The sequence below is a fragment of the Haemorhous mexicanus genome, chromosome 6 (assembly GCF_027477595.1).
Source record: "Haemorhous mexicanus isolate bHaeMex1 chromosome 6, bHaeMex1.pri, whole genome shotgun sequence".
NCBI classification, from domain to species: domain Eukaryota; kingdom Metazoa; phylum Chordata; class Aves; order Passeriformes; family Fringillidae; genus Haemorhous; species Haemorhous mexicanus.
In genome coordinates this window covers 48,865,657-48,880,639 of record NC_082346.1, presented here as the reverse complement: position 1 = coordinate 48,880,639, position 14,983 = coordinate 48,865,657, and the positions used below count along the sequence as shown (strand labels likewise).

General features: G+C 39.6%; 1 protein-coding gene across 3 annotated transcripts in view; it reads right to left on the bottom strand.

Moving 5' to 3' along the window:
- TDP1 (tyrosyl-DNA phosphodiesterase 1) overlaps positions 1 to 14,983 on the bottom strand; it is a 43,777-nt gene that overhangs the window by 19,589 nt on the left and 9,205 nt on the right. For 2 of the 3 annotated variants that reach the window (XM_059850132.1, XM_059850131.1), the window contains exons 9-13: positions 13,356 to 13,434; positions 10,512 to 10,697; positions 9,697 to 9,745; positions 5,039 to 5,105; positions 89 to 196 (exon numbers count right to left, since the gene is read on the bottom strand). In XM_059850132.1, coding sequence (XP_059706115.1) covers positions 89 to 196; positions 5,039 to 5,105; positions 9,697 to 9,745; positions 10,512 to 10,697; positions 13,356 to 13,434 — 489 coding nt within the window. Of the gene's footprint in view, positions 1 to 88; positions 197 to 4,290; positions 4,724 to 5,038; positions 5,106 to 9,696; positions 9,746 to 10,511; positions 10,698 to 13,355; positions 13,435 to 14,983 lie in introns of those variants that run through there. The other variant, XR_009487003.1, reaches the window with a different exon arrangement.

Here is a 14,983-nt window from a genome sequence, read left to right as displayed (position 1 = left end):
ATGGAAGTAACTCACCTGGGCCTGCAGCTGACAAAAAAACCCCATATATAAAGCTCTTAAGTGAGAGCTGTACTGGTTAGATGTTTACCTTGTTACCAAGAACCAAGCAATCTTCTGGAAGTCAGGAGAGAGTCGCATGTAAGTCTTAATGTGAGGCATAGCATGAGTTCGACCCGTGACTTCTGCTGACCATTTGCTAGAAAAGCAAAAGGAATTCTTTTCATATATGGTTTTATTTTGAGGTCTAAAAAATACCATACAACAGTGCCATGATTTCAGGAACACTACTTATACTTGTCACACTCAATACTTGTCCTAGAGAAAATCTTAAAATACCACATTTAACTGAACTGTTAACAATTCTACTAGAAGTCAGAAGGGAAGGTTTTTTTCCCCTAGAACCAGCCCAGAGAGATATTCTCCTCAGTGTGTCAGGGTCTCCTAACAAGTTTTTTCCATTTCTCTGTTCCAGATAGCACTCAAGGAACTAAGTCTAAACTTCTGGACAATACATGTTCTTTGAAGCCTATCAATGGTTATGACTTCAAGCACCTGAGTTTGGCACCAAACTAAACCTCACAGAATTCTGAGTTTACTACAATTTATTATCCATGACATAAAGGCAGGGAGCAACTGGTAGTTTGTTGCTGCTATTCTTCCTCTTCCCCCTTCTGTGCCTCTAAGCCACTGAGAAATTTGAGGGCTTAAGAGAAGAAAGATCATATCCATGTGCATATTAAAAAAACTAGATTAAAATAACAAGTCATTGATGGATTGATTCAGCACCAATATTACAGTACTAAAGTGTAAGCAAGCAGTAAATATATGTACTTAACTGAAAGTATGTAGTCACAGCATTAAGAAGCACTTTATATGTTCACAGCTGTAAGTCCTCACTCAAATTCAGGAAGAAAGCCTCTTAACACACCTTTCTTCACTCAGAGACATTTCTTTCCCCAGATTTGAAGGAAGACTGGTTTCAGTTGTCACAATCCTGCTTCCCTAACTTAGCATTCTATTCTAATATGCATATCAAAAAGAATCAATTAACTCTGAAAAACTTAAGTGCACTGTGCCCCTCTAAAAGCCTGAGCAGACTGACTTGGAAGGGCTGGAATTATTTACCTATGTTGACTTTCAGGACTAACACTTACATACAGTGCATTTAAAATTAAGAGGCTTTGTATTTCATGGGTGAAAACCTAGTTACTTTAACAACCCTATCTCCCCGATCAAGGAAAAAAAACCTCTGAGAACTGGTCCTGTACTCTTTAAAGGGTAAGAGCTGAAAGATTCTGCACATTTGATGCAAACCAGACTTCTTTATGTTTTGATGCAAGCCACATCAAAGCATCTTCCTATAGGACAGATGAAGATATATATGATACAGAATTAGCTGACTAAACTCTTCTTCCCCTACAAACTCCACACTTCCCAAACATACAAACTGTAAGGCTGAGTCATGACTCAACCACCCTGGTTAATAGCTTTTCTCTCACAACTGACAGTTTAGACAAGCATCTTCAAGTTTATGAGACAAAAATACTTAGGTAACTCCAATAAAATTGTAGAAATGAAAACCAGGAATAAAAAGTAGAACTAGGAATTTAAAATTGATTTTCTTTAGATTTACCTCACTGCTTTACCCTGGGACAAACTTCTCCCCTCACCACTAACTGCAGTTATTCTGAGATACTATCTCAGTCTACTGCCTTTTTGCCTCCTTATCTTAAGACAGATACAAGTAGCGTGCCTTAGCAAGAGTAATACCACTTCTATCTATTACCTACAGTACTCTAACTGCAGTTTGATTTCATCTAAAGTGATTGAAATTCCTATTTTCGAAAGTTAAAATCAGAAAGGGGAAAATATATTTTGGCCATGTTTTCCCTAGTAGGACAGCACAAACATGTAAGGATTAAAAGGGGAAAATGCATGCTAGTTTTGGCAGGGACAGAGTTAAGTTTCTTCATACTGGCTAGTATGGGGCTATGTTTGGATTTGTGCTAGAAACAGCACAAACACACAGATATTTCAGCTGTCACACCACCCCACCAGCAAATAGGCTGGGAGGGGACACAGGCAGGACAGCTGACTCCAGCTGACCAAAGGGATATTCCAGACCATACACCACTATGCCCAGGACATGAAGCTGAGGGAAGAAATAGTGATGGGGGGGTCATTCAGAGTGATGGCCTTTATCTTCTCAAGCAACCATTAGGCATGATGGAGCACTATCTTCCTGGGGTTGACTGAACACCTGCCTGCCCACAGGGTGGGGTAAACCAACTAATTTTGCTTTGCTTTATTAATAAATTGTCTTTATTTCAACCCACAAGCTTTCCCATTTTACTCTTAGGATTCTCTCCCCTATCTAACTAGGGGGGTAGGAAGGAGGGTGGGGGAGCCCAAGTAAGTGGCTTTGTGGTGCTGAGCTGCAGGCCAGGACTAAGCCATCACTAAGTCCTGGAAATTGAACTGTACAGACATATCCAATTCATAAACAGAGACAGGAATAACTAATTTTCTACAACACCACCTCTTTCAGCATTTAGTTGTATTACTTCAAATACTGAAAGAATTTTCTATCTTAAGATACTGGCAAGAAGGCTTGAGACAAATTAAAACAACTCATACCATTAGTTTCAACCTAAGAGAACACTTATGATCTCTGTGTAGATGTTCTGTCTCTCATATTTTATGATTTTAGGGGAACAACACTGTACTTCTGCAAACTGAGAAGAAAACACAAAACTTATTCAAAACTTTATAAATCTGAAGAACATGCAAAGCTTTAACACAATAATCATGTGGACTTGTCAGCCATATGTCAAACAAACTCTTGTCAAACCAACTTCTTCCATTCTTTGAAAATAAATATTTGACAAACTAACTGCACAAACATAAGGCACATTGTATTAAAAGCCAATCAACTAAAAGGAATGTCAAAATACAATACTTTATCTACTGTTAAAGCTGATCAAATGTTTTGAAAGCAGCAATTATAAATAACTGCAAATCTGTCCTCATAAACTGGTAATATTGAAAGGAAAAACAAGCAATAATACCAGAGAGAAAACTCCACAAATTGCTGTTTACACAGTAGCTAATCTAACAAAGCAGTTTAGTCATCATTTGCTACAATCAGAAAAGTAAAAGCAATATTTAGTCACACTATTTTTTTAAAAAATTAAAGTTCTGAGCTGTATTATAGATTAAACAGACTCAACTGGCAGAAGAGAAAAACACAGCCCACAGACATTATAAAAAGTCACGTGCCTGGGGAAGACATCCTGCCTCTTCAGTTGAGAGGCTGCAGGACATCATCTTTCAACTCCATTAATCTCTCCCTGCTTGCAAAAATGAGTTATTCATTTTCCTTTACTGTAAGCATAAAAGACTCATTTTTTTTTTTTTCCTTGCAGCTTTGGTAGAATCCCTAATTTCCTGCTGGTTTCATACTATTTTCCAGCTGGAAGAAGAATTTTCTAAATTCCTCTAATCCCTCCACTGCCCAAAGATTTGCATTATAGCAAGTCTTTCCAACAGGTCATCTTGTATTTACATCTAGTGAAACCTGCTGTTTTCTGTGTATCCCAGGTTCCACAGATAAAAAGGTGCAGTCTGTCTCCCGCCCTATGGTGAGTTTACATGCCAGCTCTGTCCAGGGCTACTGTCCTGCATTATGGCAGGGTAAGGGCCTGCATCTGGGTAGTCACTACAGAGCAATCATGCAGGGCCACTGCCATCTGCAGCCAATTCCATAGATGAACTTGAACCAGCTCTTTTGCTGCCAGAGCAGGTCCCTGTATGTCCAAGGAGATAGCTATGTGGGCGTTTTCTCATTGAAAAGGAATAAATCAATGAATTATATCATTATTAAGTAACATTCTGTGTACTAAATAAGAGACTAACTGAAAAAAGGTTACATCTTTTTTCTAGTAAGATTCTCATGAGGTATGACTACAGAAACCAAATTAAGACTGCACAAACACCCCCAGATTGATGATTTTTTTTTTTCTTTTGAATCACGACTGAACAATCTTGAACAAGTTGATTGCAGCTTTCTTCCTTTGCTGAATGTGTTCAGAGGACACAGTTTAAAGGCAGGAGACAAAGCCTCACATGCTTTCTGCCTGAGTTCCATTCCTCAGACATTGACCAGCAAGGTTCACAACAGCAATCCCCTTCACTCTAGAATGGAGGATGCTCTCTACCAGTAGCAATTCTGTTTCAGTCCCCTGAATATACATCCAACTGAACACATTCTTACTTACTAAATTTTCTTACCAGAGCAACTTCCGTCCAGAAGAGTTAAAAGTTTCTGATGAAAGGAATGGGAAGTTGTGGTCTTGTAAGAGGTTACAAGTTCTATTAATTTTTTTTTGATCTTTGCAAAACAACTTTTGCCATTGTTCTCTAAACATGCATAAGTTTTTAACGATTCAGCCTGAGGGAGATATCTGGCATGGAACATGTCAGACTGTTAGAATTTGGCACAACTAGTAGCATATGGAAATAGAAATTCTTAATAGAAAATGTCAGGCATCTTTAACAAAAGATATTGCCACAAGGGACTGACAATTTTTGCAGCAGGACTGCTGTACTAAGAAGAAAAAAAATAAAGCGACCACCAAAAAAAGCCTTCCTAATCCTGTTGTGGCTCAGTTGAAATCCCATTAATACAGAGGCACAAGTGGGGAAAGTGTAATACAACTGGAAGCTAAAAAAAAAAAAAGAGTAACATTATTTCTATTCAGAGAAGGAAACATTATATAAAAGTTTACAGAAACCTAAATCCAGTAGCAACATTATCCCACATAATTTTTAGAGGTAAACAGCATGTTTTCTACCAACTGTTGGAGATAAGACCCAGAAGATAAAGAACTAATGGCTTTTATTTTAAGGAGTTTAGGAATATCATACTTGTAACCACTTCCACTTACTTGCTTTTAACACTCAAATGTTACAGCACTGTAACTTTAAGCACACAGTCTGAAATAAAAAAAAAAAAACCAAAGAATTGAGTTCTACTTACTGAAAATAGGAATGCAACCACAGCTGTTTCTGTGCTGTCTGTACACTGTACGGAAGTGAGCCACCAGCTTAAGGAAAAAACCAGAACATATACATTTGTTTTTTGAAAGACATTCTAAAAGCAGCAAGCATCTCAGGGAATAAGCTATCTGTCCTAATTTCATGAGCTACTTTCGGGAAATTAAGTTCTCCAGTAGTATAAAATGGTATATACTTGCTGGGGTCCTTTCCATTCTTATAATTTAGCAAGTTCCTAAATGCTACACAGCACATTTACACTAGGAAAATCAGAAACTGTACATAGGGAGAACTATGGGTAGTTTTTTTTATATCATACTACTTGATATCAACAGATTGGAATCACTACCCATACAAGCTAGAGAAAGTAAATCAAGCAGCTTTCAGAAGAAAGAATAAACCTTCCAAATCCCAAACAATGTTATTTTAAAAAGAACTTCTATGATGAAATTATATTTGTATTGATTTGGCCTTTGGCTAATGCACATTGTGATTTCTTGAAATGGATTTAGGAAGAATCAGCCAGGCATACTGAATTATATTAGTGTTGTGTAGTAAAAGCATGATGCAAAGCCTACTGTATTCAACATGTCCTTGAAGACACCAAAAGAACTCATTACAAAAGCTTTGCTGCTCTCAGGAATGCACTAATTTGCAACAACACAGTCATGTAATTCACCAAGTGTAGTAGGTCTCACCCACTAGAATTATTTACTCCTTTGCTGCTGTGAGATAAGGACTAGGAAGAAAGCAAAGCAGGCTCAACCTTTAAAGGGTATAAAGAAAACTTCATTAACAGAATTAAAAGAAAAATAATAAGAAATCAAAATAACCTGCAGAACACTTCTCCTTCCCCCACACGCTCTTTTCTTTCCCACTGACAATGTAAAAAGACAAGACCTGGGACTTCAAGTCAGTTTGCCACCTCTAAAATATCCTTCTTCAGTTCTCTTAGGGAGAAAAGTCTCTCTTGCCATGCCATGGAGACTTCTCCAAAAGAAACAGCTCTCTTATGGCTTTAATGTCACACCCAATCAGCTACCCAGGAAAGGAAAATCCGCTTGCAGTGTCAAAGCCCCTCCCATGCCTTGCAGCTTTCCCACAGCTGCTTTCATGGGCCATGTCAACTCATGGGGCACTATTTTAAGGATGAGCTGTTGTAGCATAAAAATTAAAGTTCTTCTCATCCATCTCTGGGAACAGAGGTAGTCTTCTTCCTCCCTGAGGGCAAAGCATCTTTATCACTCATATCTCTCTGTCCAAACTTCTCACTGGATTACACCTACTTCAACATCTGCTTACTTCAGCACGGGTGCCTCTGCTCATGGCTGTGGTTAGAAGGCTACATTGCCCCAATACATTTCATGAGTTACAGGGAAAAAACAAAAGTCTGATGTATCAATTATCTCTTCACCATAGCTTCACAAGAGATGTTCAGCCCAAGACTAAGGCATCTCCTCAATCTCCTCCCATCTAGAATTTGACTCCTTCACTGACCTCAGTGTCCCGTGTTGTTTTCTTTACATGTCTTCACCCTTTCCTTTTCCTGATTCAGGAGAGAATTGGTGTTCATAGGTTCATTTGTTCTCAAGCTTTATCAATTGAAACAGTTTTTGTAAAAAGGTTGGTCTCATCCAGGCTCTGCAGTTGAGGAATCGCTGAGTCTCTCGCTGCTGATCACATGGTCCCTGCCAGCACTGCACAAGCTGTGCTGGCTGCCAGTGCCAGCCCTTCAAGCCAGCGCCTTTCCTTCATGCTGGGTGCCAGAAGAAAAAACCAAAAAAACTGCCAGTGCTGCCTTTGTCCTTCTGTCTGCAGCACAGCTGGCTAAATATTGCTAAGCAAATGAAGTTCACTGCAAGCCATGCTGAGATAGCTGGTTATCATGGCTGCTGCCCACAAGGCCACTCCTGGACCAGACTGGCAGCGATCACTCCCAGCCCCAGCCACTCCTGGCCTCGGGGCCGCCCACAGCACCGACCACGGGGATGCTCCCACCGCTCATCCCGGGCGCATGGGATGGTCCTGGTGGCATGGCCCAGCAGAGGCAGAAATGTCAGCCGAGCTGAGCCATGGGCTGACCTGGCCAGCACTGCAGCAGAGCAGGGCTCAGCCCCAGCCCTGGCCGGCCGTGCAGGGCAGCCGGGCGGGCCAAGCCAGTTACCTGTCTAAAGGCCAGAAGCAAGAGAGCTTTTCCCAGAATTGTTCATTTATTTCAAAGGTCTTCACAGAGGCGTGTATAGCTTTCTGAGTGGTTTTACAATGTGTCAAAATTCAAAATTTGCCAGCTGATTTGTTCTGTTAGGTCTGGAGGAAGCTGGGTCAGCAGTCTTCACAGAGAATCACTTCTGTAACTGATGCATTTTTTCTCTTTAACTAGAAACCAAGCTATGCTAAACCATGACACCAACTTATTTCACAACAGCAAAGAAATTACAGTAACAAGTCACTGGGCTGTAGATAACCAGATCTATTTAAAGACACCGTTATTTAATTCTGGGAACCAGAGATATCTATAAATTCTCTGGCTGCAATTTCTACATATGTCCAAACACTAACCAGAGGAAAGACAAGAACTTCTGAAAACATTCATGCTAGCTCCATGTTCAAAATCCACTAGCTGCTAGAATTCAAAAGCTACTGTCATGCCTAGGAGCATAGGCATCCTATATAGCTTGGAACAGGAACACTTTCAATGATTCAGCAAAGCCAAAGAATTCCTGAAAGGTTGAAGTTGGAGATCATCTAGAGTAACTCCGCTCAAAATGGGGTTGAGAAGAGCACACTATTCAGTACACTGTCCTGTCACATTTTGAGTATGTTAAAAAACAGAGACTCTACAGCCCCTATGAGCAACCTATTCCATTTAAACATCAGAAAATAATTTTGCTGTAAGGATAAATTGAGATACAGGGAGATTCCCATGTTATACATTGTCTTTTGTTCTCTCCCTGGTCACCACACAAAGCATCTGCCTCTACTTTGCATCTTCTCTTACTTTATATGCCCTCATAAGTTTTCCCAGGAAAGCATTCTTCTCCAAGTTCCAAGAATTATCCAGCTCTCTCAGCCTCTCCTTCTATGACAGATGCTCCAATCCCTTAATCATCTTTGCAGCTTTCTGCAGTACTTTGGTTCAGTATGTCCATATCTGTATTGTACTATGAAGTCAACAACTGGACACAGGACTCCAGAAGTGGTCTCACCAGTGCCAAATAGAGAGGACAGATCACTTCCTGGCAATGTACTTCCTGATACAGCCCAGGATTCTGCTGGCCTTCTTGCTACAAGGGTGCATTGCTGGTTCATCTTCAGCTTAGTGACCATCAGCACTTCCTGATCTTTTTCTGCAAAGCTGTTCACCTCTGGTTAACCCCCAGCGTTCACTCGTGCCCGGGGGTTACTCTTGCCCCAGCTCAGTACCTCGCACTGCCCGAGGTTGAAGTCTGCTTATTTCTCCAGCCTGCAGAGTTCCTCTGACTGACTGCACGATCATCCAATACATCGAACACTCCTCCCCAGTCTGCATTACTTGGAAACTCCCCCCAGGTGTATTCTGCCCCACCATCCAGGTCACTGATGAAGACATTAACCCCAGTATCCAGTGCTTGGCATATGCCACCACTAGTGGCTGATTCTCCTGCTGCCAACACTCTCAGCTTCTGAAGCCTGGCAACTCAGCCAGTTTCCAATCTGCCCCACTTCCTGCTCATCCAGCCTGTACTTAATCACATCATTGTAAAGATGTTAGCGATGACAGTTTTTAAAGACAAAGGTAAGCTAAACAACACCTAGGGGTACTCCCTCATTCATCAAACCACTTATCATAGAAAGCCATCAGGTTAATTAGGCATAATTTCTCCTTTAAAAATCTATGCTGACTACTCCGAGTCACCTTCTTTTTTCCATCATATGTTTGGAAATATTTCCAGGATTCCTTGTTCCATTTCCTTCCTAGTGATCAAGGTGAGGCTGGCAGGCCTATGGGTCCCCAGATCCTTCTTCTTACCCTTGCTAAAGACAGGAAAGAATTCTTTTCTTTCAGTACTCATGAATCTCTTCCAATTGCCTTGACCTTTTGAAGACCTGTTTTTGAGTAACAGAAGCTTCCCTGTATCAGAATACTACAGCACTCATTCCTGTTCCAGGTTGGCTGGGGCTATGGTTTTACAAATATGACTTAATGAAAATAAACATGGGAATAACGAATAGAACAGTTGTATATTACAATATTAAAAAAGAAAGACCAATAACACCTTAGCCTCCATTGTATCTGATGTGCAGAATGACATTACAATCAAAACAGAAGGAGAACTCAAAGCACTCAAACATGAATTTTCTGCCAAAATGAAATTACGACTGGAGTAAGAGCAGTGGGCAGGAGCTGTTGTTTTCCTATACAGTGACATATGAACATGGCTAGAACAGATAAATGTTACAAACCAATGCCCATGAAACCTTATCTATTCAATCACAACAGGAGTCAGAGCTCCAGCAAAAGCAGGAAGATTCTACCGCCACCTATTCTATTACATTATCAGCAAGATGAGAACTTCATGTTCATTTAACATAAACCACTGAAGTGATTTTGCAGGATATTATGATGACAAAAAGCAAATAAATGAGGATTCATCTGCTTACCGGGATAGCCTTCTAGACTTTGCCTCACATTGTTCACAGTAGGATAAACCTTCATGGAGGTAGAACAAAAAGTAGCTTTAATAATACAGTTCTGAATAGACAAGCTGTTAATTTTCAAACAAACACTTAAAGAAAACTTGAGAAAAAATAAATATTAAAAGCCTCATTTTTTTAAGAAATAAATTTACACTGCAGCCTACAACTACAACTGCGCAAATAACACAGAAAGTCTAATATTTTTATCACTCTTACAGAGCTAACCAAAGTCTAGCTAGCAAGTCTCAGGTAATACTGCTTCAGCCACTTCCACAGCATCCAAAGGTAGTTTTTAACAGTATTTGATGATATTTTAGTCTCACACCCCAAATACAAGATACGAGTATGCAGGGGCAATTAGCACATGGTAAAGGCATAGTTTGACCATAATTTTTCCTTAATTTAACAAACTCCTGCCACAAACTTTTCTACTTCTCCCCTTAATTCTGCTAATAACCAAAGGTATTAATGACTAAGGATTCAGCTACATCTCAGCAGGAAAAACAGCTGCATCTACAAAACCCAATGGAAGACGAGCTACAGAATGAGAAGATAATTTTGATGAGATGATATAAATCTAGTGTCATGCAGATGGAAATTATGGTACACTTTTATAGCAAAGCACACACAGCTAAATGGCTTTAAGTGGCATATATATATAATTTCATCATGAAAACTCCATTACTGTCTTCCAAAAGTTAAAAGGAAAACAATGACTACGATTTCCAAAACAAATGATTAAGTGTTAAATAAAGGTCACCAGCATTTAAAAGACATACCAAACGAATTGGGACATCACATTTACGGAAAGTTGTCACACTGCTGCCTGCAGCCACCAGGCTCTCCTGGAACTCTGAGCACAGCCACTTGGACCCATCAGCTCCCAGTGAACCGATGCTTGAGAACTGTCCAACAAGAGGCCAGGATTCCTGTGCTGGTATTGACACAGCATGCTCCTTCAAAAGCTGGTGAGGGGAATTAAAACACTGTTAGACCTCAACACACAGAGAATACCTTAATCAGTTTGATATCACTTTTGATATAATAAATCCTCTATAATTTACTTCGGATAATGAGGGAGATTAACATTCATACTACATATTTAACTTTGCAATTTAAAAAAATCATCAGGCTTTCCAAATAAACTCACTTCAAGAGAAGATTAAACATCACAAATTTTATCCAAAAGCACCAAACCAACCATTAAATAATGGGTGAAAAGAATGTTAACAGCTCTTTCTAAAATCATGAAACATTAGTTTCAGAAGTTCCAACAAATAAAACAACTAAATATTTTTCATATTTGGTGGTTGTTGGCCATAAAATTCCTCTTGTATCCTAAAGCCATGACACTCAGCTACAATAGAAGTCTACAATAAGAGGGGAAAAAAGAACAATTGAGGAGAAAACTGAAATGATCCTTTTAGAAGAGTTCTTCAGCTGTGAATGGAATTTAAAGTCACATTAAAAACAGATTGATATAGACAGATATTAAATTGCATGTAGTTGCCACCTTTACCCCACTTTAGAGAAAACATACAATCTAATGGCTTCAGTCATTAGTGTTAGTATCATCAGGTCTATCTGCATTGTCACTAAAAACCTTTTTAAATCATAGAAACATCTGCCACAAGATCATCTTTCCCCCTTACAAGCTTTTTCTGTTTAATTTTTTTGTCATTCTATGTCTAAATAGGCAAAAAATATCAGACAAGGTACACCAGAAAGGACAAGCTCTTAATGAGCAAAGGGATATCCATAAAAGTAACCTCATGTTGAAAAGCAATGTGATACATAAATATTCTGTATGTCACAGAAGTTTGCCACAGACTGCATTAGATTTTCATATAAAATTCATGACAGTATTTGAAATAATGCCATTTCAGCAGGAGGTGTAGGTTAAAAATTTTTAAATTATGAGAAGCATTTAATAGATGACATGCAATACCCCATAAATTCTGAAAAACAACAACAAGAAATAAAAAAAAAACCAAAAAAAAGAAGGGTCCATGCAAACTTGATATATGCAATCTTGAAGATTTATCATTACAGCTTTATGTACCTAAATAAACATAAGATTTCTAAAGGCAAGAGAGTTCACAATTTTTCTTAATATCCAAACTTTATTTCCCCTGGCTCAACTTGAGGCCATTTCCTCTTGTCCTATCACTTGTTACTGGGGAGAAGAAACCAACCCCCCTCAAGTACAACCTCCTTTCAAGTAGCTGCAGAGAGCAATATGGTCTTCCTGAGCTCTTTTTTCTCCAGGCTGAACACCTCCAACTCCCTGAGCTGCTTCTCATCAGCACCATGGTCCAGACCCTTTGCCAGCTCTGCTGCCCTTCTCTGGACACACTCCAGCCTTCACACTTCAATGTCTTTCTTGTCATAAGAGGCCCAAAACACAGCACTTGAGGTGTGGCCTCACCAGTGCTCAGTACAGGGGACAATCTTTGTCCTGGTCCTGCTGGCCACACTATTGCTGACACTGGCCAGGATGCCACTGGCCCTCTTGGCCACACACTGGCTCATGTCCATCTGCTGTCAACTAGCACCCCCAGGTCCTTTTCCACCAGGCAGCTTTCCAGCCACTCTGCCCCCAGCCTGTAGTGCTATTTGGGGTTGCTGTGACTCAAATACAAAACCTGGCGCACGGTCTTGTTGAATCTCACACAGCTGGTCTCCACTCATCCATCCAGCCTGTCCAGATCCCTCTGTAGAACCTTCCTACCCTCCAGCAGATCAACACTCCCCTCCAACTTGGTGGGCTCAATAAGGAGCCCTGGGGAAAACCACTTGTGACTGTCTGCCAGCTGGGTATAACTCCATTCACCACTCTCTGAGATTTGCCATCTAACCAATTTTCTACCCAGCAATGAGTGCACCCATCCAGACCAGGAGCAGTCAGTTTCTCCAGGAGAATTCTGTATGAAGGTTTTACTTAGTGTTCATGTAGACAACATCCACAGCCCTTCCCTGACCCACTAGGCTGCCGCAGAAGGAGATCAGGTTAGCCAAGAAGGACCTGCCTTTCATAATCATGCTGATTGGGCCTAATGACCTGGGTATCCAGTCAACTGGGATCTCCTCAGTTAGCCAGAACAGCTGATAAATGATTGAAAGTGGCTTAATGAGCACTTTTCCCAGCTCCCTCAGTGGATCCCATTTGGTCCCACGGACTTGTGCACATTTCAGTGTTGCAGCAGGTCATTGACCAGGTCCTCCTGGGTTATGGGGGTTTCATTCCACTCTCTGTCCCTGTCTTCCAGCTTGGGGAGCTGAACACATGGAGTACAGGTCCTGCTATTAAAGACAGAGGCAAAGAAGGCATCAAGCACCTCAGCCTTTGCCTCATCCTTTGTCACAATGTCCCTCTGTGCATCCAATAAATGATGGAGATTCTCATTAGTCTTTTTTTATTGCTAATGTACTTATAAACACATTTTTTATTGTATTTTTCATCAGTAGACAGATTAAGTTAAATTCTAAGTTGCAAGCTTATATATGTATTAAAATACTGATGATGACAACTGGAAAACCCAGAAGGAACTGAAGAATAATTCAGTCCAAAATTCTATTTACATTTTAAAAGATATTAACAATAAAAGTTGCAGTTTTGGTACCTTTCTGAGCCTAAGATGGCCCCACTTTTCTTTATCACTGCCTTGATATCGTCCAGGGGTAGAACCAAGCAGAAACACTCTAAAAATAGAAAAAAAACAACAGATGTTGTAGATCTCAAGTGCTTTGGTTTTAAAGCAGCAAGATATTTAAGTAAAACTTAGCAGCAAGATTGAACACTCAAGGGCAACCAGAAATATTTAATGTCTCACATGGGATTTATAATACAAAGAAAAGTGGATTTTCAGCTGTATAATTTATTATCAGCCTCCTGTATGGCCATCATACATCACCAGGCTGTTCTACAGCAGAGAAAAGAACTAGATCTTTTTCAGTGTGCAAAAATGCAGGAGACAGATGATGCCAGCAATACACACAAATAGCTCATTTGGCACATAACTGGGCACATAATTTTGAGTAAAGCCAATCTACTGCTACATCCAAATCAGCAGATTCAGGTATGAGTTTTCATTTGGGCATCTAATGGTACAGCTTTTCCAACACTTCCTAATAATGGGTTTAGTAACCTATTTGACTATTCTCTGAAAACAGGGAAGAGACCTGCCTAAAGTCACAACAAACAGACGCTTTAAGAAGGTGATCCCTACTGCATATATCTCATGCCTGCCTTTATTCATGGCTGAATGCCCCCTACTGCACATCAAATGGCAATCCTTATCCAAACAAGTGATTTTCCTACCATATGCATAAATTCCTATCAGCTAAGGCTCAACTCATCTGTTTAAACTCATGCTGATATCAATGCAATCAGAGCAGCTGTTAGCTCAGCTGATTATAAAGTACTTTTTTTTTTTTTACTCCCTCCACTCTTTAAAGACTCTGTGTAAAGATAAAAGCAGTTTTTAATGTATAAACTAGACAAGGTTTCAGTCTCTATTACCACCACAGTATGTGACCATTTTCAGCAATTCTTTTCAACAATTTTTGTTCAGAGTATAAAACAGCAATCAAGTTGCCAGGGCGATTTACACTTTCTGAAGTAAATGCTCATCTTTTAGTACAACTACTTATTAGAAGTAAATTAAGCATCCTGAATTATTTTTAAGTAATATCAGCCATGTGATATTAGAGAAGACTATTCCAAGACCAGTTAGGCACAACATTGACCACCAAAACCAAACCAAAATTCTATAGATATGTAAGTTGATTAAACTCTGCGTTACAAACAGAAGCCTATTCTGAACTGAGTCCTCATTCCAGTAACCTTTACTTTTATGCTCTCTCTTACATGACAAACCCTACAAAATACAGGTTTTTTTCCCACTGCTAATATTACTGGAGTAAATACTTGAGCCAGACTGGCTTAAATGAAACCAAGTCCTTATTACTTTACAGCTACCTTCTGTGAAGTTGCTGCTAGTGCACCTTTCTTTTTTCTTTCAAAACGCATCCTTATAAAACTAGAAGTTGGTCTATTTGACATAATCTACATAAGAGAATTTTTTTAAAACCACATTTTAAAACCACATGTTTGAACACTCAAGCCTGAAACAGGAGTACCTTACAAAATAAGCACAAGGTCTAACAGATCCTAACACAGATATCTAATTTTTAGAAAAAAAAAAAGAAAAAGCCCACAATGCAAGTCACAAAATCCTTAAGATTATAT